The 22,199-nt window shown below is 38.8% G+C and overlaps 4 protein-coding genes across 4 annotated transcripts; 1 reads left to right on the top strand and 3 right to left on the bottom strand.

Moving 5' to 3' along the window:
- Window positions 1–23: 23 nt before the first annotated feature.
- Window positions 24–4,561, bottom strand: cd151 (CD151 molecule). Its single transcript, XM_088340123.1, has 9 exons — window positions 4,459–4,561; window positions 3,170–3,254; window positions 2,762–2,953; window positions 2,145–2,219; window positions 1,770–1,790; window positions 1,141–1,245; window positions 921–1,076; window positions 761–847; window positions 24–684 (listed from the first exon to the last, which is right to left on the bottom strand). Exons 2-9 carry the CDS (start codon window positions 3,251–3,253, stop codon window positions 625–627), a joined length of 780 nt encoding a protein of 259 aa, XP_088196249.1. The 5' UTR covers window position 3,254; window positions 4,459–4,561; the 3' UTR covers window positions 24–624.
- A 3,096-nt stretch (window positions 4,562–7,657) lies between these two features.
- cracr2b (calcium release activated channel regulator 2B) lies at window positions 7,658–13,573 on the bottom strand. The gene is made up of 11 exons (XM_088340117.1): window positions 13,522–13,573; window positions 12,039–12,164; window positions 10,968–11,241; window positions 10,794–10,905; window positions 10,574–10,721; window positions 9,342–9,488; window positions 9,172–9,262; window positions 9,017–9,112; window positions 8,762–8,949; window positions 7,918–7,989; window positions 7,658–7,813 (listed from the first exon to the last, which is right to left on the bottom strand). Exons 3-11 carry the CDS (start codon window positions 11,220–11,222, stop codon window positions 7,660–7,662), a joined length of 1,263 nt encoding a protein of 420 aa, XP_088196243.1. The 5' UTR covers window positions 11,223–11,241; window positions 12,039–12,164; window positions 13,522–13,573; the 3' UTR covers window positions 7,658–7,659.
- A 284-nt stretch (window positions 13,574–13,857) lies between these two features.
- Window positions 13,858–18,420, top strand: tmem138 (transmembrane protein 138). The gene is made up of 5 exons (XM_088340115.1): window positions 13,858–14,293; window positions 14,362–14,662; window positions 16,564–16,735; window positions 16,810–16,885; window positions 16,956–18,420. Exons 2-5 carry the CDS (start codon window positions 14,535–14,537, stop codon window positions 17,066–17,068), a joined length of 489 nt encoding a protein of 162 aa, XP_088196241.1. The 5' UTR covers window positions 13,858–14,293; window positions 14,362–14,534; the 3' UTR covers window positions 17,069–18,420.
- A 434-nt stretch (window positions 18,421–18,854) lies between these two features.
- tmem258 (transmembrane protein 258) lies at window positions 18,855–22,046 on the bottom strand. The gene is made up of 4 exons (XM_088340116.1): window positions 21,908–22,046; window positions 21,538–21,647; window positions 19,046–19,174; window positions 18,855–18,977 (listed from the first exon to the last, which is right to left on the bottom strand). Exons 1-3 carry the CDS (start codon window positions 21,908–21,910, stop codon window positions 19,048–19,050), a joined length of 240 nt encoding a protein of 79 aa, XP_088196242.1. The 5' UTR covers window positions 21,911–22,046; the 3' UTR covers window positions 18,855–18,977; window positions 19,046–19,047.
- Between the last annotated feature and the right edge of the window lie 153 nt (window positions 22,047–22,199).

Raw genomic sequence — 22,199 nt, 5'->3', positions numbered from 1 at the left:
AAACTACTGTATTTAGTTTTAATAGAGCAAATTTAAAATAAAAACATTTTGAAGATAAAACAGATAAACTTTAGAACGCATTTGTTGATTGCATTTACCATATTTTACTATGAAGAAAATAAATGAATAAATTAATAGAATTCATTACACTGCCAGGTTGAACTCTGGAAATGGTGTAAAAGGTAAAGAATAGTATAAATGTCAAACACAACCCATTTCTTGAAAACCCATCCTTTAATTTTCTTTTGAATGTGCCTCACCAACTAATAACTGCTGTATGACATTCTCAGTAATATGCATTTTCCAGCAATACATCGGAGTAATAAAATGTCCATTTACTGGCATGCATGCCCTTTGATGCAATATTTATTACTTATATATGAAGCATTTAATTAAACTTAAAGACACTCAGAGGACAGCATTGTAGTACAGTTTGGATACGGAATACTTGGTGTGGAATCACCGAGCAAGCATTTTTTTTGATTCCCCTTGGCATAACAACGAAAACATTTTGCAGAGTGAAGTGCTGCCCGGCAGCGTAGACCTAAAAGTGCAAAATCTTGAGGGCACTTAAGTGTCAAAGCACTCATCCAATAGTGATACTTAAAGAAAAAAATGTCCACATCAGTAGTGTTCATCTTTTAGCGTTTGATGAAGGCAGCAAGTAAACATCATCCCCAAAATCTGAAATCAAACAATCAAAAAGTTTTAGTCTGACTCGTTTACATTTGTTACAATATTAACTTCGGAAGGGCTTTACCTGCAAAACTACAATCCCAATGCCCAGCCCACCAAGAATATACAGCTGACTGAGTATAAATTCCTCCAATTTCATTACACAGCCTCCCTGGCAGTGCAGCAAGCAAAACACATTTAGAATATCGTTGTTTTACTCATTTCAAGTTGACCTGTGTACCCACCTCCACCTTGTAGACATTCGATGGATGGTCTCTGACACCGCAGAGACTGCTGGGAGTTTTACAACAGCTGTCGGGAACGAGCTGCTGCACCTGTGCACCCTGGAACCAAAGGCTGTCTTCCCAATCCAATGAACCGTTGCTCCCACAGCACTGGAACTGAGTGAGGGGTAACAAACATGAATGAGGCACACTTTGTATATGGAATATTATAAATCCAAACCTCTTGATGGAGCTTATCCACAGCATCTGTGACACTCTCCTCCCCAACTTGCTGGTATTTCTCCTGCATGGTCACTTTCAAGTTATGTGTCAGTTCCTCATCCAGCTGTGAAAAAAATGCATGCTCAAGGATGAATTCTACTCTCTCCTGAGGTCAACAAAATTGAAAATGGCAGTACTTTATAAGTTAATGTCAATTGTTTGTTGTTGTTGTTGTTGATTGAAACATTTCCATTCCAAGTTGTAACAAAGCAGTTACAAGTGCATTTCAATCGATTAGTATCAATTTTTGGATAATTTCTTTTACAGCATTTTACCAGCTGAATTTAAAGAGGATTCATGCAGTACCACATTTACTGACATTACCGGCTACCGACATCAAATTTGTGGAAGCATTCACTGCCTTTGACGGCTATAAAAGTAAAAGATAATTATCATTTTATTTAGTCATGCCATGACTGAGTTAGGCATAATCATTGTAAAATAAGCCCTCCCGAAATTCAAAAGGACAATTTACACTTAATTAATATAGTAAATGGTCTTTTATAACCAACAAATTTAACTTGTTCAAATCATGAATTAAATTAATCGGTATGGGACTGTAAAATTAATCAAATGGCAGCAGATTACCTGGTGGCAGAAAGGGAAACACTGGTGCAAGAAAGAGAAACAAGAAGGAAAGTGTGAGAACGCTCTGTGAAGAAGTGCAGATGTTAAACTCCTTTTGTTGAAATGGTGAAAGGAAAAAGGACAAAAACACACATGATCAAAACACGGAATATACTAAAGAAACATGCTTGAAGAAAGATGGGATTTCATGTAGTGCTAATTTGGTATATATTGTCGCGGTAATGTTAGAAAAAAAAAACTATCCCTGAAATTGTCCCTCAATGGTTTATTAGTTAGTTATTTTATACAGTAAAGCAAAGTGTTATTCACATCACAGCAACAACTACAGAGTATGAAAAAAAAACTATTTAACAAACTGCAGGCAAAAGAGTTTACCTCTTGATACATGATATACGTCAAGACACAGGCGACAAATTCCAGCACAAAAACACAGAGAAGCAGCACCAAATACTGCAAGAAATGTAGAGAATAAGAAAAAGTATACAAATGTCAGGCAGATTTGTGGGGCTTACTGATATACATTTAAAACGTGTTTTCCAAATACGTTTTTCCTCATTTTCTATGGTGAAAGCAAATGAAAAAAAAGAAAAAAGTTGCACAAACCAGTTCTGTATACATTCATACCTCTTACAATTTCAAATCTTTTAAAGCTACCTAATACTAAAGTCAGCACATTTGATGACTGTGGTGCTCTATTTACACAACACGGCTGCGTCTACATGTCTGCTACACGTGGACACTTATGATGCTCCGCATTCCTCTAACGTTAGCCAAACTCTAAAAATGTAAACTCTTGAGGACACATGCCACGTGACCTGGCACGTCTCACTACTGCTACGCTTCTCAGTGGCTACTGGCAGAAACAAGGTCACACTGGATTTACTTTCAACTCCTCTAGATCAGCTAGGTAAACAGACCGGAACTTAGGGCAGGACTTCTTTTGCAGTCTTCAACCTGACAATGAAGACAATGATGACATAGTTTTAACTTACCACAATCAAAAGACACTTTATTTCCAGCAGAGTGGCGAGGCATCCAACGACGCCGGTGATGATAACAACAGCCCCGGCGGTAATCAGGATATATGCAGAAATGGTATAGAAGCTGGAGTTGAGCAGACTTATGTAGTCACTCTTATCCACCAACGTCCACACACCTACAGCCAGCAGTGCTCCCCCAGCCAGCTGTCAAAACCAAACAAAACAAAAACACACTTGACAGTGACCTGACACCTTTTTCTTTTACCAAGAAAAATATTGAAAGCATCCTCGGAGCGAACTATTGAAGCATACATTAAAATGCACTGCTTGAACAATTTTATAACTGCATCTTGAAAAAACACATTTGGCAACCGATTCTAAACTGGTGAATCATTTCCTGACAATGCTTTCATAACTTACCAAAAAAAGAATGTTGAGTATTAAGAGAATGTACTTCAGGCAAATTGTCCCACAGCTGTTGGAATTTTCACTCTGATGTTCCATCCTTGAATGAACAAAACAGTAAATTCAATCAATAGTAATAGTGTCACGGTTGCTATGGCGCCCAATTGGCACCTCCTATTTAAGCTTAGTGCTCTCACTCTTCCTTTGTCAGTCCGTCAACATACCTCTGGCCCGCAAGACGTGGGTTTCGACTCAGCCCTGTTTTCTGTTGGTATTTCCTGTCCGGTATTGTTCCCGTTTATTTTGTCCGGTTTAGTTTTGGTTTCCAGTTTCGTTTCCCGTCTAGTTTGTCCTGTTTAATTTCGATATCCTGTTTTGATATCTATCCTGTCTGTCCCGTCGTGTCCGGTATCGACCTCATCTGTCCGATATCTACTCGGGCAATTGGGATCGAGCTCGTCGGCCTCTGGCTTCCTATCAATTCACCCCAGACTGCTGCCTAGCATGCATGACTCCCCAATTGCCGTAAAATAAAAGGCTTGTGTGAGAAACGTCACGCATTTGGGTCATGATCCTGCTCCGGTTCCTGACAAATAGATAATTAAATGTTCGGCTTGAAATTTCCCACTGACTATTGAGTCTGGCACTCATGTATATCAAAGTATTTTGCACTTTCAAAGATACTTGGCTGTACATTATCGTATTACCTCCGGTTGAACCGAACAACGTGTAAAAAATCTGAACATCTTCAGCTATTTTAGGATGCTGTGCATGTGTTGCATACACAAGATAAACTAATACTATGACAGCCAGTGTTGTCCTGTGGCTAAAATTTTGCATGCACTTAAAAAAAATCCAACTTAGCAGTCTTCAAACAGGAGCAATGCTCTATATTTGGCGATGCTTTATTTTAAAGCGCATCAAAATTAAGTCGTGTGTGTGTGAGAGAGAGTGATTTTCCTCTTCCAAAGAGGAGGAAGGCCTTTAAATTTTGCAAGGACTTAGCATGAGGCCACAGATGAAATCAAATATGTGGCGGGCAAAGATACTTTATAGCTAGTGCTGCACGGCATGCAGCAATAATATACTGAGGTGCAATACATTTAAAGCCAAAATTAACTGCTGAAAATGAACACTTAACAAAAAAATCACATCTTTAAAACATCTAAAAACAATAAATGTCAAACAGGACACCAAAAACGGATAATTTTGTCATTAGAAGTGTGCATGCATGTGAGCAGTCTGGGTTTTATTTTTAACTTTTGTGCCATGGAAAAAGTGCTCATGAGGCATTACTTTCCTACCTGATTTAGGATGTCGATGTCCACAGTAACGTCTTTCAAAATTAACCTCAGCCCACTGTGGATGTTCTTCTGTTTTTGGAAGTTGCCTGTAGCACTTAGTGTCTTATATGAGTGTGTCCACTTGTCCTCTGCTTGCCCACTGGAACACCTCCTAATGTGCATGGCTGCCCCCCATTGGATAGGGGGCACGGGGAAACCTTCAGTAAGAACTGCAACAATAAAATAGGTAAATATAGCGAACATACATAAAATAGTGCAGGGGTCTCCAATTTTTTTTCAGCTAATAGCTACTTTTTGTTACTTATTAGCGTAAAGGGCACCCAGTTAGATATGCATTTTCAAAATAGCATATCATTTTTTAACTATTTTGTTAGACCGCCTGAATACATCTTCTCCTGGTTGAAAGCTACAGTCACTTTTTGAGTGACTGTTAAGAGTAGCACTAATTTGTGTATGTAATAATTATAACAATGTTAATTGTTGTAAGTAGGGCAAATAGACTCAGTCAGACACTGATAAAATAATTTTACTTAAAAAAATCACAATCCCCCGGCACAGGTGAGCTATATTTAGAACAGGTCCGCGGGCAATTCAACTGTTCTTAGGGGACACTCTGGTATCCCCAAGCACCATTTTGGAGACCCCAGTGGTAGCGAATAACTGGATTGATGTTAAAAAAATACAAACCTGACAGGGAACTGGAGATGTGTACACAAAAGGAAAAATTGTTTGTCCGTCACAGGAAGAAAACAATAATCCATGGAAACATTCTAAAGTTTGAAAATTTATAGTTTAATAAATAGTTTAATAAATGGTAACGTGTAAGCCTCTTCAACATTTCACACATCCACAGCAACTTTATCATTTGGCCCACAATGTCATGTCAGGGAAAGTCTGTCACTACATTGTCCATCTACAATTATTTTCTGCAAAGGAAGAAAAGAAAACATTTCTTCCCCATTTAGACTTTAGTGGAAAGCCATCAGAAGTTGTACTAGTTAAGACCCTCCATAAACTAAAAAAGGAAAAAACAGGAACCAAAGGCCCTATAGACATTTATTGTGCTGCGCAAATAAGGATTATGTAAGAGACACTATTTTAACCTGAGTTCAAGACAAACGGAGTGTGCCCTTTACCAAACAGAAAATAAACATATATATATATATATATATATATATATATATATATATATATATATATATATATATACAGTGCATCCGGAAAGTATTCACAGCGCTTCACTTTTTCCACATTTTGTTATGTTACAGCCTCATTCCAAATTGTATTAATTTAATCTCTTATCTCAAAATTCTACACAAAATACTCCATTATGACAATGTGAAAACGTTTTTTTTTTTTACTTAAAAATAGAAAACTAAGAAATCACATTTACATAAGTATTCACAGCCTTTGCTTAATACTTTGTTGATCCACCTTTGGCAGCAAATACAGCCTCAAGTCTTTTTGAATATGATCGCACAAGTTTAGCACACCTATCTTTAGGCAGTTTTGCCCATTCTTCTTTGCAATAAGTCTCAAGCTCAATCAGGTTGGATGGGAGACGTTTTTGCACAGCCATTTTCAGATCTCTCCAGAGATGTTCGATCGGATTCAAGTCTGGACTCTGGCTGGGCCACTCCAGGACATTCACGGAGTGGTTCTGAAGCCAATCTTTTGAGATCTTGGCTGTGTGCTTTGGGTCGTTGTCCTGCTGAAAAATGAACCTTCTCCCCAGCCTGACGTCAAGAGCGCTCTGGAGCAGGTTTTCATCCAGGGTATCTCTATATTGCAGCATTCATTTTTCCTTCTATCCTGACTAGTCTGCCAGTTCCTGCTGCTGAAAAACATCCCCACAGCATGATGCTGCCACCACCATGCTTCACTGTAGGTATGGTATTGGCCTGGTGATGAGCGGTGCCTGGTTTCCTCCAAACATGACGCCTGGCATTCACACCAAAGAGTTCAATCTTTGTCTCATCAGACCAGAGAATTTTGTTTCTCATGGTCTGAGAATCATTCAGGTGCTTTTTGGCAAATTCCAAAGGGGCTTCCATGTTCCTTTTACTAAGGAGTGGCTTTCGTCTGGCCACTCTACCATACAGGCCTGATTGGTGGATTGCTGCAGGGATGGTTGTCCTTCTGGAAGGCTCTCCTCTCTCCACAGAGGAACGCTGGAGCTCTGACAGAGTGACCATCGGGTTTTTGGTCACCTCCTTGATTAAGGCCCTCCTTCCCCGGCCAGCTCTAGGAAGAGTCCTGGTGGTTCCAAATGTCCTCCATTTACGAATACTGGAGGCCACTGTGCTCAATGGGACCATCAAAGCAGCAGAATTTTTTCTGTATCCTTCCCCAGATTTGTGCCTTAAGACATTCCTGTCTCGCAGGTCTACAGACAGTTCTTTTGACTTCATGCTTGGTGTTTGTGCTCTGACATGCACACTCAACTGTGGGACCATATATAAGTGTCTGCCTTTCCAAATCATGTCCAATCAACTGAATTTACTGCAGGTGGACTCCAATTAAGCTGTAGAAAGATTTCAAGGATGATCATTGGAAAAAAGATGCACCTGAGCTCAATTTCGAGCTTCATGGCAAAGGCTGTGAATACTTATGTAAATGTGATTTCTTAGTTTTCTATTTTTAATAAATTCCCAAAAAGTTTAAAAAAAAATGTTTTCACATTGTCATCATGGAGTATTTTGTGTAGAATTTTGAGATAAGAGAAAATTTATATATATATATATATATATATATATATATATATATATATATATATATATATATATATATATATATATATATATATATATATATACACATACCGGAGCCATAACCCCCTAATGGGGGGTGGCTAGAGTCAGGAACACGTTCATATTTCGGACTCTTGATACTGAAGAGGGGATTCCCAGCCCCCTCGCTCAACCCAACTGATGTCTTTGGGGTCATTAGGTGACCAAACCCCCCAATTCCAACCCCTAATGCTGAGCGCCAAGCAGGGAGGCAATGAGTACCAATGTTGTAAGTCTCAGGTATGACTCGGCCAAGGCTTGAACCATCGACCTCTCAGTCTCGGGGCGGGCGCCCAATACGTGAAATAAGTGTATTTTCCAAACAAGACGTTAGTCTTCAATGTGTGCAGGATGTAGAATGAGGTAAAAGAGTCACAAGCTGCTGTATGAAAGAATCATGAAGCCGTTGAGTTTAAGGTGGATGTCGCTGTTGTGTCCACGCACTGTAACAGTCCTCACTGAGGTCAAAAGTTAGCGGCAGAGAAGTATGGGGTGGGCACAGATGACTGACCCTCTTCTTGCTCAGCTCAGCGTCTTTCTCATCTCGTAAGCTCATATTCATCTCTCTGCATTGGATAAAGATTTCCAGACTTTACTTTTTTTCTGAGTGGTTATAAGTGTACTATAAACAAAATTCATGTCATTAAAAAAAAGAACATTAAAACCATACCGTAGCAAGGTAAGTTGTTTTAGGAGACTATGTTTCTCTTTCTGTATGTTTCTTGACACTTTATTAACATTTCTGTAATGGAACAAGACATAGACAATTGTCACATTAGGCCTCAGAGTTTTTACATCGGAGACTTGAGCTCATCCACTATATTTCTGTGACCTGTACTTGCACTCTAAGACACATAATTCAGTCAAAACAAAGTAAGACCATTGGGTAACACATTGGCACAGTTGTCCATCCCGTCCAGGTGAGCGGCCAAGGCGGAATACGAATACAAAGCAGTTCAGTAAGATAATACAGGCTTTCATCCCCAACATGCAGTACAATGCTACACAGCTTTGTATTTAATCTTTCTGGCATCCAGTTAATGGTGTAACAGGAGTATGCTGTCTCCTGGTTATTGTAGTATAGCGACCATTGAAGATATAAGGAAATCAATGATATTTAGGGCTCCATCAGTGATCACAAACCAGTCACAGCTCTACTTCAGAAAACAAACAAGCTGTGATTTGTTATTAGCTAAGGAGCTGTGATGTGATTTGAAACCAACAACAAGTGCAAAATGGCTATCTAATGACATAGCTAAAAATGGGTGGATTTTGCTTATACAGTACTCTACAAACATAATAAGAACCAAAACAATCTGTTTAGACATGTGGGGATTTATAAAACATATTGAAATTTTTTTTGAAGGTTTCTTTCACCTTTTGCTTTCATGACCTTTTCCTCTCAAGTTTAAGCAAGACAATACTTATTTATATAATATCATTACACACTTATTCCACAGTAGTTTGCTATGCAAAACCGAATTATGGATCTTAAAACGAATACTGATGCTTACCGCTGTCTAGCCAATTGCTCCTGCGTAGCGCTGAGCTGTAGCTGGGCCAGCTGAAACATAGCTGCCCGCAGTTGCTCCCTGCTTTTCTCTGCTTGATCTTGCAGCTGGACGTTAAAGCTGCGTAGCTCCTCATTTTGTTCCCTGACATTGGCCTGCTCACAGATCAGCTCCTGCATTCTACTTTCCAGCTTAGTGCAAAGACGACTTCCAGTAAGTCCCTGGTTTCGCCGGTTTATGAGCACAGAAGGTACTCACCTCTTTCTGTCTGCTAAGCATTATCGTCAACTCTTGGTCCCGCATCCTCAACTCCTCGTCAATCTGTATGCCTCTTTGCTTCTGTATGATGCTCTCCTATTTTGCATCAAACAATCATTTTGTTCTAGGAATGACTCATACTCAACCATCAATACCTGAGCCAGACGTTTCTCTCGTTCCTCTCGGATTTGGGTTTCCATTTCCTCGTAAATCGACCAAACAACTCGATCGTGTTCAAGCTCCCGTCTAAAGTCCAACAAAAATGAAGAAAATACTAAAACTACCCGTACACAATGTTAATAGATTTTTTTTTTGTGTGTGGTACCGGCGCAAAGCTTGTTCCAGGCTGTCTCTTTCTCTGATGGAGTCCTGCAGATGTGTCACGGCATGAAGCAAAATACCTTCCAAAAGCCTGAGCAGCTCTGGCCGTTCTCTCTGCAGCTCACACCACAGGGAGCATAACTCCTGCTGACTGACAGTAAAACAAAGTTTTCCATCACAAAAGCAAAAATCTTATTTCGTGAGTTTGGCAAAAGGTTTATCAACCGGTCTGAAAATACTTTGAAAATATCTATATCTAATATTGAATTCTACATGCAGGAAACTTTTTACAGAAATAAACCCAATTTAAGACGAGTGATGATGGTCTTTTTTAATAAAGTTCTTTTAAGCAGTGTATCTCAATTGGTGGGTCCCGGACCCGTTTTCAGTGGGTCGTGTGCTTTAGTCTTGGCAAAGTAATTCTAAAAAAAACAAAAACATGTATTTTCAGTTACATTCTTTGACAGTAGATGGCGAAAATTCCCTGCAGGTGCAGGTTCACACCCGCCATTTAACACCACAGAAAAAGACCGCTCAAGTTTACGCATCTTGAGCATGGTTAATAGCAGATACAACCCACCATATGTGAGATATGGATTATCTTGAAGACAAATGTTTCAGATTTCATTAAAGATGCAGTTAATTGAACTTTAATGGGAATGTTATTACTTGGAGTTGTTCTGGTTTTCCTGATTATTTCGTATATCGGAAAAAATGTGATCATATTGTACTAAGGCACAGCGGGTGAGTGGTTAGCACGTCTGCGACACAGTTCTGAGGTCATGGGTTCAAATCTATCTACCAGCCTTCCTGGTTGAGGTTTGCATGTTCTACCTGTGCTTACGTGGGTTTCATCCGGGTACTCCGGTTTCCTACTACATTCCAAAAACATGCATGTTAAATTAATTGGCCGTTTCAAATTGAATGAGTGAGTGAGTGGTCTGCAAGCACCCCCCCCCCCCCCCCCTACCCCCCACACACGCACAGAGGATAAGCTGGGCAGATAATGGATGGATGTCATAAGAGTGGGATACTGGGTTCTCAAGTCGATTTAAAAACAGCAAGACAGAGATTGATGTATGATATTGTATGCGATGTAAAACCAAATCGTAACAATGTATTGATTTAATTATTTTGGTAACAATATAGCAGTATTTAAAATGCCTCAGCACTAATACAAAAATGATCAGGAAGAACACTCTGCATTCTGAGATATTTTCTTTGTAGCATTCTTACCTGTCAGAGAGTTTGTCAGCTCCAAGCTCATTGAGTATGTCGGTAAGTCTTACTGTAGCAGCATCCTCTGACCAGTCCACCTGGTCGATGTCTTTGGCTGCAGGCTCTTCCCTCACCTTAGCTGCCTCTTTTTTAGCCATTAACTCACCTGCACCAAAAAGACGGCTGTTTGACAGACTGTTTTATTCCTAACTTTCATGATATGATGCAGTATACACACCAAGTCCCATGCTGAATTCAAGTGGTGTAAGGAACCCATTTTTTTCACGATCCAGACTCTCAAACACAGTCTCTAGTTGTTCAGGTGACAGAGGCAATTCCGACTGTAGCCTCTGAGGGAAAAAACAGATGATTACATGGATCTTGTTCTCAATCAACCCAACGGTCCACTCACCTGCATGTCCCGTTTTGTGATAAAGCCTTTGCCTTCTTTGTCGCACAACACAAACAACTGCTTCGCCTTCCCCATGGTCTCTGCCTGCGGGATTGGTGCCGCTGCCTTTCTAGGAGTGGGTGAACCTAGTGGCTTGCGGCCCCTGCCCAGTCTGGGGCTTCCTGCTGACAAGCTCTGATGTCGCGGGTTTACAGGCACTGCCTCACCGCTGCCTTGCCCTTCCAGCACTTCTCCCTCATTCAGCCACTTATACATACTGGAATTGTGGTGGAGCCTGAAAACAGATGAATAAGTGGCACAAAACACAAACTGAACTGTTAATCATTTTCACCAATTAACTTTGTGTTAAATTGAAACGAAAATTGTAGTGATGTCTCTACCAAAGAACATCAGACAAAACTAGGTAATTGTAATATTTTTAAACATATTTTTCACATGGGTGAAGCCACGTGTACTTTCTGTTTTTAGAAATTATTGACTTTTTATTGACAAGTTATTGTCTTGTTAAGATATTTTTTCGGAGGCGGATTATTTATTTCAAGCTAACCCAGCGATTTGCTTTACTTGGAAAATAAAGATTTTGGATTAATTTCTTACAATGTATGAACCAAAAGAATAACTGCATTTCAGTAGGTTATGTATCTACGATGATTTATTTATCTAATGTCGTTTTTGAAATGCATGAAAATTAAAACATTTGTAGTTTATTTGATAAATCAAGAAATCAATCCCAAGATTGATTGATTATAAAACTAATAATTTGTACCACTGGGCCATCACATTTATATTCTTCCTATTGGACACTCAAAGACATTTCACAATTTACAGAGAATATAATTATTTTTGCACTCACATGTTTACATAGTGGTAGCAAACTATGTAAATAGACACGGATGTCCTGGAGCAAACGGATCAGTTTCTTCAAGTAATTGTTTAGTAATTATTAGCAAAGGTTTTTTTTATTTAAGAAAGACATATAAGGTTGGTAACCATTCTTATACTCAATAATGAAGTAGATTTTGGTTTCAAAATAGTTCAAAACAATTAGTAAGCATAAGAAATATTACTCACCTTTTGCTGCAAGGTTCTGTAACAGGTTACCTCACAGGTCCTCCCTTGTCAAACAAGAACCACTCACTCTTCTGGGACCAAACGCATTATCTCCAGCTGCTCTGTTAAACTTATGTTCACTCAGATCTGCACAAAAAAACATAAATACATGTCTCAATCTAAATTGAGGAAGTTTTTGCTTAATCTTCGACAGGGCTTCTACACAGACTATTGAGTGTTAGTTAATGATGTAGGGTGAATTGCAGGAATTCAAGCAAAGGATACTGTACCTTTCCCATAATGATAAATACTGCAGCTTACAGATGAGGTAATACAGTACAAAACCAACCTCCAGGATGTATGTAAAGTAAGGAACAGGATGGAGATGTGAGTTTGTGTGTACTAAGGGAAGAGGGTGGATCACCAGGAGCAAATAAATGCAAAACACTGTTTATATGCATTTGCATAATTCTGAACTTACGACTGCAGGCAATTGACTTCCCAAAAACGATATAACGGAGGGTCACCAATCTTATTTAAGCTGAGATTTACTTTTATGTCAAACATTAGCAAGAAAGGATACCAGTTTGAGATACATTTCTAAAATTACGTATCACGTTATTACTATATTGTTATTATGTTATTACCAGGTTGTAATTATTAAGTGAGGTTGTATAAGGGCAATGAGTGATTTACATATACAAGGTATAGGCTCATTTTAAATATATATTTTGGAAGACCTGACCATGTATTCAAAAACAACAATCTTGTCAACAATTTCTAATACCAGTTAGAAATCACATTTCCTGGAAAATGGCAATGACCCATCAATTGTGATGGATTGATGGACCTAAAGAAACACTAAACACAAGTGCCATTTGATTGTGAAAATATAAAGTGAGAAGCCTCTCCATACAACGTTACAACCAAACCATAAAAATAAATATTTGGACAGTGACTACTGATAACCCTCTTGAAGATGATATACAATATGAAGCCTTCCTCCCAATACGAGATAAGGCGAATTCCAACGTGAGAGTTATGTCAACAAAAGTATTATGGAAGCTTTTGCATTAGAGAGGAGAAGGGGCAGAAAACAAATATACTTTGAATCTTGCTCATACGTTTAAAATGACTCGTTTTCTCATTGAAAGGATAAGTAGAGGACATTTAAAAACTCGTTGGAAGAAACCACTGACACCCCTGACAAAATAACATGGACCACATGTTTGTGCGTGCATAATATATAAAAAACAAGTATTAGATATAAATGTAATGATTAAAAAAACTAAACAGCTGGCATGACAGTTAGCCACTCAAGCTAACCGAAAAAAAAAACCTCATACTGTACACAATTGAAATTATTTTTTTCTTACCCAAAACAAGCAAACCACGCTTAGAATTATGAAAAAAATAACAATAATTTAACAAAAGTATGCCATATAAGGTAGAGTTCAGTATATTATTTCAATAAGTTACGAGATATAGTAAACCTATTACATACCTACACAGTAAAGGACGCAGGTGTACACTACAGTACCTTTGATCACTTCGCAGTCAAACTGGAAATACTGCGTATGACCTGTAGATGGCAGTAAAATACCAATGCCGTTCATGTTGGACCGTAAAGCTGAATAACGTGTGCACAACAAATATTTCATCTGTATCACATAAAGGTTAATTTTAGTGTACCTTAGTTTGTATATTGTATTTGATATAAATACTGACAATGGAACAAGTACAATTATTTTTGTGTGCGCCAAAAGGCCTTTAAAGTTCATGTAAAAATGTCTTACATTGTGAGCTACGGTAAAAGTTCGTTACCATGGAAGCTACGGAAATGCGTACGCTACTTCTGGAAAGCATTTGTGGGTTTCGAGAGGACTATTGTTCTGCGAATCAGTGCAGATTGTTTAACGTTTGCTGATTTATTAAATTCGAGTTCCACCTTTAGTATTTTTATTTTTCTGTCAGAAGATATTTTCGAAGACTTAATGGTACGCCTACAAACGGAAAAACAACAACACTGGATCTTAATGTGGCGATTCCGGACAGGATTCCTCGAAGTCAAGATCCATTGTGCAGCAATGCCAGCTTAGAGATTAGTTGTGTTGAAACAGTGTGTTACTCGTTTGTTTTCCGAACCAATTTCCTCAAGCAGATAGACTTCCAAAACGTCTGAGGTGCTGATGTAACTCTAGTAAATCTGCCTATGTAACACCCAGAGCATGTATATCAGCTGCTTGTAGCAGCTTCGCGCACAGTACAAAGAACAGGTACAGGTTGAATTTGCTACGATAAAATTACAAAGATGCATCCATTATGAATGTGCGATTCTTTGCAGGTAGTTCAGCATGAGGAACCCTACCAAGAAACGACCACCAATGTCTGCAGTGATTTCTTGGACTACTTGCAATCATCATGACACTTGATGAGACCACCCAGAATGATTGCAGATAAAGATAACCCCAGCATCAAGAACTAGAAAATTGTACGTGTGGAGAAAGAGTTTTTGAGATGCTGCAAACGAGCAACTACTCCCTGGTGCTGCTGATGCAGCTCACGCTTTTGGCTTTTGACCTTTTCGTCAACTCCTTTAGCGAACTTCTGAGGGGAGCTGCCGTCATCCAACTAGTGCTCTTCGTGTAAGTTATTGGCACGCAAGTGTCACAAGTCGCCATTCTGTACTATTTAGAAATAAAATGGTATATGTTGTCGCTGATTATTCCAATGAACATGGTTTACAACGAGATTAGAATTAGAAGGATCTTTCTCATTGACAACAACGTAGTAAACATTGTGTACTCCAGGATAAACATGCAATTGAAAAATGTAAAAGAAATACGATTAAAAAAAAGAATACACTATTCAGAGATAAGCAATATTTAAAAAGTAGTGTTTGTAGACGGGCAGCATGGCGGCGCAGTGGTTAGCGCGTGTGCGGCACAGTTCTGAGGTCATGAGATCGAACCTACCTGTGTGGAGTTTGCATGGCTCCAGCACCCCCGCGACCCAACTGAGGACAAGCGGTGCATATAGTGGATGGATGTTTGTAGACAGGGAGTCATCAACATGGTGCCCATGGGCACTTGGTAGCCCCTTAAGAACACAACAGTACCTGCAGATTACTTCTAAAATAGTTCATCAGTGATGGGTTATTGTGATTTTCTAGTCATTTTGATCTCTAACAAGTATGATTTAGTGGCGGCACAGCAGCTGAGTGGTTAGCGCGTCCACGGAACAGTTCTGCGGTCATGGGTTCAACTTCAGCTACCGGCCTTACTGTGAAGAGTTTGCAAGTTCCCCCCGTGCTTGTGTGTTTCCTCCGGGCACTCCGGTTTCCTCCCACATTCCAAAAACATGCATGTCAGGGTGATTGGCTGGTCTAAATTGTCCCTTGGTGTGAGTGAGCGAGCGAATTGTCTGTCCTTGTTTGCCCCGCAACCGGCTGGCAACCAGTTCAGGGTATGCCCTGCCCACTGTCCGTAGATATCAGGGATGGGCTCCAGCACCCCTGCCACCCTATTGAGGATAAGCGGTACAGATAATGGATGGATGGAGGTTTTAGTAGTTGACTGAGCCTATTTTAACCCTACTTCTAATAATTACATCCTGATAATAGCATAATAGAACAACAAAATGCCCTGTCATTTTAGAAATGCTCATAGAACTTGTAGCCCTCTGTTCTAATAGATAACAAAAAAAGTAGCTCTTATTTTAGAAATGGTTCGGGACTCCTGTTGTAGACAGCATTAACTTAACTTTTCATGATTAAAAACATGCAAACGGCCTGCCTATTATTTTACTTATCATTTACAGATTGCTTTTAAGTCTAAATCCTTTAAATTTAGCTTTCCAACAGTTATTTTTCTGATGTAATTGAAAGGTCCAACAACTAATAGATTTTCCATCAATGAATCAATTATGAGCACACATAATTTTTTTAAATCGATTTATTGTTCTTTAAAAAAAAAATCTTCAGAATTTCTTCTTCTCAATACAACCAATGTTTATTGTCCTCCATGAAAGAAGATCAATTTTCTTTGTGTTGGATTTTAGTATCTAATTTTTCCCAGATTTATGGGTTATTCTACATGTTTTGCTGTTTTTTGGGGGGGGGGGGCAAAATCTTTAACCATAACACAAAATGTTAATGGATAAATAAACATGATTTATAAGGGTCTATGAAATGTGAAAAGATTTCTGAGGTTTTCGGCTTAACACAAAAAACATTGCCTTTACTTTGGGAAATGGTTAACATTTTGGATATTTTCTGTAACATTATGAGCTTAACCAGTATCAATTTTGTTTTGGATGATGGATTAATATTTCTAAAACAATATCACCTTCATTAGTTCTGGCCTGCATCAGACAAGACTGGATAGTGTCTTTTCTACTTTTTACTTTTAACTGTAACAATAACTAACCTAAGCTACTTTAAATGGAGTTGTAGTGCTGCTTGTTTTGCCATGGAGATAATTTATGTTTAGTAATGTTGGTGGTTGTTTAAAATGATCATTTCATTTTATCTGAAAACTGTTTGCAGCATCCAGGACATTGCCATCTTGTTCAACGTGATCATCGTCCTGCTGATGATGTTCAACACGTACGTGTTCCAGGTGGGCCTGGTCTCTCTACTGCTGGAGCGATTCAGAAGTCTGCTGTTCTTCTCCGCCCTCTACCTCACCCTGAGCATCTCCCTCCACAGCTGGATGATGGTACGTCAACATAATTCCTACAAGCAGTTTCTCGCTAACGCATTCTTCCTGCTGCCCCTCTTTTGTGTGTGTAGAATCTCCGATGGCGAGCTTCTAACAGCTTTGTTTGGACGGATGGCCTTCAAGCTCTCTTTGTGTTCCAGAGGCTAGGTAATCAAAGTTGTACAAATTACTTCCAACTTTCCGTTGGTGCATCAGGTCATTATCTTTCTCCTTTTAGTGGCAGTGTTGTATTACTACTTGTACAAGCGCACGGCAGAGTACATGGGGGATCCGAGACTCTACGTTGACTCTCTCTGGCTGCGTGAGGCCTTCGCAAGAGCTCGGAAATAGACATCAAAGATGGAAAAGCGTTGGATTTCATATGCTGTCAAATGAAAACTGCACTCCGACTTTTGATGAACAATTTTGTTGCTGTTTTCAATTTACATTCGAGACTCAAAGCGCTTCAATGCTTTTGTTGCCGCAGATACAGAATAAGTATGGGTGGTAAATAGGGGTTTTGCCCACATACTTAAAAAAAAAAGGTGACCAAACTGCAAGAAAAAAAAACTTGCCCCATTCTCCGCATTTTATATTTTGGTAAAATGAAAAAAAAAATCCCTTAAAAAACACAATCTCATGACAAATTACTTTGATAATTTAAAAACAGTTTGACCCAATACAAAACAATTCAAATATGGTAAGAAAAAACACTAAATTTTGCTCATATCAAGTATTCTTTTTTCTTATTTTACTCGATTCATATGGCAAATAATTTTGCCCAAATAAAGAATATATTTTTAAAATAGTATAATTATATTTTAGTTCCATTCATCCATCCATTATCTGCACCGCTTATCCTTAGTAGAGTCCTGGGGAAGCTGGAGCCCATCCCAGCTATCTTCGGGCAGTGGGCAGGGGACACCCTGAACTGGTTGCCAGCCAGTCGCAGGGCACACAGGGACAGACAACTCACTCGATCATTCACACAATTTGGACTCGCCAATTAACCTGAAATGCATGTTTTTGGAATGTAGGAGGAAACCCACGCAAGCACTGGGAGAACATGCTAACTCCACACAAAGGGTTCGATCTCATGACCTCAGAACTATGCCGCCGTGCTGCCCTATATTTTAGTTTACAATCTTAGAATTAGCAAAATGTTACCAAATTTGCTCATGTCAATTCTAGAAAATACATGTTAGGAAAGTTTTTGTGAAATAAGAACACTTCGAATGAGCAAAAATGGGGTAGGATTTTTTTTACTCAAATAAAAATAGTAAAGCAAAATTATCTGACATATCAGTACATTTTGCAAATTGTATGATTTTACTAGCAAACTATAAAAAAATATTTTTTTTTAAGCAGTGGACATTTCAAACCTCTCCAGTTTACTCTTACCGAGCAGACAGATGGTTCGAGGTAAAACAGCCTAGCCAGGGGTGGCATATTGTATTAATCAGGATTGAGCCTGGTAATCTACTGCACGTGGCCTTTTGTACTGTACTCTCGGTAGGAGACTGCATTAAAAATACTATCAAGAAGCATCATTTATACATTTTACAATTCTTCACTGACTATCCTGACTTGCATGCTAAAACTTGTCCCGTATATTGAAGTCTTGTGCTTATTGAAGACAAGTATGATTATGTTTACATGATGCCTGAGATGATTTTGGAGTAAAATTACTCATTTTTATTGTATTCCTTTTGTTTTTGTTATTAAATAGTCCTTGAATAATCCTTTTGTAATCCCTAACCGCGTATTATCCCGGAGACAAGGTGAGACAGACTGCTCTATTTTTACACAAAGATTAATCAGGATTTACCAGCGCAACAAGCCATAAATAGTTTGTAGGGAGTCACAAATAACCTTGCTTGCAGGTCAAGTTGCTGTTGTGAACTTACATGGCAATTGCTTATACAGGACTGTCATACAAAATTACAATATTGTGGTAAAGTTATTTATTTTCTGTAAAGCAATTGTATATCTATTACATTCTGGATTCATTCAAATTCAACTGAAATATTTCACAACTTTCAATATAGTTGATTATGGCTTACAATATTCCAATTTCCTGACAGTCATGTATGTTTTGCTCACTCCTCCATGACAGTGTGAACAGAAACAGCAGAAGTTTTACAAAGACCCCTTTTATTTGAAAACGGTTATTGCCAGTGCAGTCATAAACAACTCAAAATCCATGTCCTGTGTGAGTGCGCTGTTCTGGTTGGAATGTGTTATCTTACATGAAGGTCACCTGAAAGTAGAGCAGAGTGGATTTAAGTGCAATCAAAACAGAATGGTTTTGAAAATAAAAACCTTTACCTTCATACATAGATGCCAACCCAGAGTAACAAAAAGAGAACGCCGAAACCCATAAAAAGTGAAGCCACCAGGGAGATGAGCAACTCCTTGTAAACGTCTCGGGTGTATTTGGTTGAAGTCACTTCATAGCTGATATATAATGTCAAGGGTGAACTCAGTTAATGGATCACCTTAACTATACTGGACACTAGTAAACTAAACTAGGGCGACATCTACTGGCAAGTATTTATACCTCAGAAATGAAAAATGTTGATACTCGTAATTTTACAAGCGTTTGTTGCTTAATTCATACGTTTTTTTTGAAGACAGTAATTCTCCAGTACGTAAGCTAATCTTGACAAAAACTAATACCACACAGTTCCTAGTCAGTTTTGACATTTCTTTCATTCATTCATGTACCACCCGAAAATCATGATGGCTACCCAAACATCACATTATAAAATGAATAAATCATTTGGAGCAAAAAAGATGACAGGTTGAAGCCCAAGACTTACAGGAGACCCGTCCTTTTAATACCTTTTGACGTTTTTTCCTACCAATTGAGCTATGGCTCTGCCCTGCTCACAAATGTGATAAGCCAATCACAGTGCAGATAGCCAAGCCAATCCACTCATTCTCTCCTAACATGTCCGTTCAAATGCATTGCACTATGGTCAGGTTTTTTTTTTTGGTGCAAGTCTTTTAATGCATTTTAATATTTGAAATTTTCAAACAGTGTGCACGGGTATATGCAAATCTTATATGAGGTATCCTGAGTGCCTGGGCGATGGGATGCATTTTTTACCCTTTACCAAGCCACGTCTCAATCAAGGAGTTTGCGTTGGATGAAGTAATGCAGTTGTCCACAGCACCAATTCAACACGGATAAAGTTAATAAGGATGTCTAAATCTGTTATAATGTATGTCAACATAGTATTCGAGACAACTAATTGTCACTTTTCCAAAGAGACATATGAAGTTATTTGTAAAGTTAACCTCTCTAACATTAGGCTGACGTCAGGTAGCGTTAACTCTTGGCTACGTTGTACATCACGTCACTTTAATTACTGGGAGGTCAGTGGCCTGTTATGTGCTAGTAAATGTACTTTCGTAATCATACGTGATTGTTGGCTGTTGTCCAAATGGCCAAATAGTCATAGTAACGTTAAATTTTGGAGCTTAGATTTGCTTTCCCCGCAACTGATCCCTATAATGGAACAGACCAGTAACATAGGAGCAGTAACCCGGTTCCCAAGGAATTTGATCCCCATCATGTGTCAGATCAAATACATCAAACTAGTTAATGTATAAAAACAGATATTGACCAAAGCTTAGTAAGGTCCCTTTTATTTGTTTGTAATAACTGTGATGTACCCGGTGGGCCGGGCTTAGTCTGGAGGCAAAAGAATACGTGCGGTGGTCGGATGACACAGAAAAAAACACTGTTGTAACTGTAGTTGTTTTGTCCGATTGTGTGCCAGAATCGGAGAAAAATGTTAGTGATTGTAAATTTAAAGCTTACGGGATCACAGTGGACACTCCTGATCAAAGAAAAAAGGGAGTTGTAGATAAAAGGGAAAAGTTTGGACCGAGACACTCATCAAAAAATACTCAGATTAAGAGAAATTTGATTTTAATGATTGTTGCTATTGAGTCCATTTAACTTATTTTATTGGCAAACTAACTTGTTATTTTCTTAGCTTCAGCTAACTGTTAGTGTGTAGCCTTGTAAACACTGCGTGGGTTGAAAGTAAAACAGGCACACATTGCAAAAAATATTTGGGCATACAATCCAAATAATGAATTAGCTACATTTTTATTATTCATTCAATGTGTGTATATATATTTTGTAATTGTTTGCACAACAATTTTTGATTTGTCACCTAATGACTAAAATGGCTGTGCCCTGTTTGGCTGCGGCTGCATCAGCTGGCTACAGTTTAACTGTACGGGTCAGGTGTATCGACATTTCGTTCTGAGTGCATTGTTACAAAGAATGACAATAAATGTAAATTCTATTCTATTCTATCTACAATTGTGACGTAGGCTGTGAAAGAGTCTATATCAGGGTTCAGGGAGCAGTCAGTGTATTCTAACTTTTACATTAAACCACTCGTAAACTCGTTTTAAGTTGCAAGACAAGACAGCGACACCTATTGGTCAAAAAGGTCACATTGCCACGCCATCCCGCACCGTCAGATCATCCTTCTCCCTCCATCTCACTATACCTGCTGCCCGGCTCAGCTCCATGGGGAGCAGAGCTTTCAGCCGCTAGTTGCTTGTTTTATTCGTGCTTTATTGTTTGTTACTCTATGTACAGCACCTTGGGTGTCCGGAAAGGCGCTTCGAAGTACTCTGCATTACTATTATTAATATAAACATACATACTGTCCCTTTAAGATAGTTTTTTTGGTAAATGTTATGAATCCCTTGAAGTTTTCCAAAGAACATCATCAGTAACATGAGGGAACCACTGGTATTATTGTGAGTCAATAAATTAGTGACAAGGATACACGAAGAACCAGGCGGTGAAGAACATGCCGATAGCCAGGAGGACCACTGTAAGATGGGGGAACACTGCCGGGTTCACCGGGCTGGTGTATCTGGTCATTGCCTCGAGTTCCTGGGACAAAACGTTGAAGCCACATTATCGTATTAAACGGTGTTTTGTTCAGATCGTGAACAATTCAACCGCGAGTGTTTCGTTTCATTTATTAGCTTTTCTTAACTCGGAGTTTGACGCGAGATGCTAAAGCCTTCAAGCTAGCACCAAGTACAGCAAAGAAACATTACATTAAACAGTTCTGCCTTTTCTGTGGACGTAGTATCAAAATAGCATATAGATCTACGTTTTAAAATAAAAACACAAAGTTAAAACCATACCATTTCGAATGATGCAGAACTACGGCTCTGAGGGTCCTTGATGATAAGGCCACGTACTACCGCACTAAGGAATCATTTCCGGGTTGTCAACGGGTGCAGTGAACCCTCAATTTGGTCTTTCAGGCTTCATAATTCTCAAACTCGTGATATATAACATTTTACTAACGACTCAAACGAATTCTTTCAATCAATTAATATTTAATAAAAAAATGAATGGCTAATTCCGGGAAAAAAAGACCAGAATAGTGTATCTACTTCTGAAAAGCTTGTAAATGGTCTGCATTTATATAGC

The sequence above is a fragment of the Urocampus carinirostris genome, chromosome 7, assembly GCF_059441175.1.
Source record: "Urocampus carinirostris isolate Australia breed hairy pipefish chromosome 7, RoL_Ucar_1.0, whole genome shotgun sequence".
NCBI lineage: Eukaryota > Metazoa > Chordata > Actinopteri > Syngnathiformes > Syngnathidae > Urocampus > Urocampus carinirostris.
Note: the sequence above shows the minus strand (reverse complement) of the source record. Positions and strands in the feature narration are given on the sequence as shown.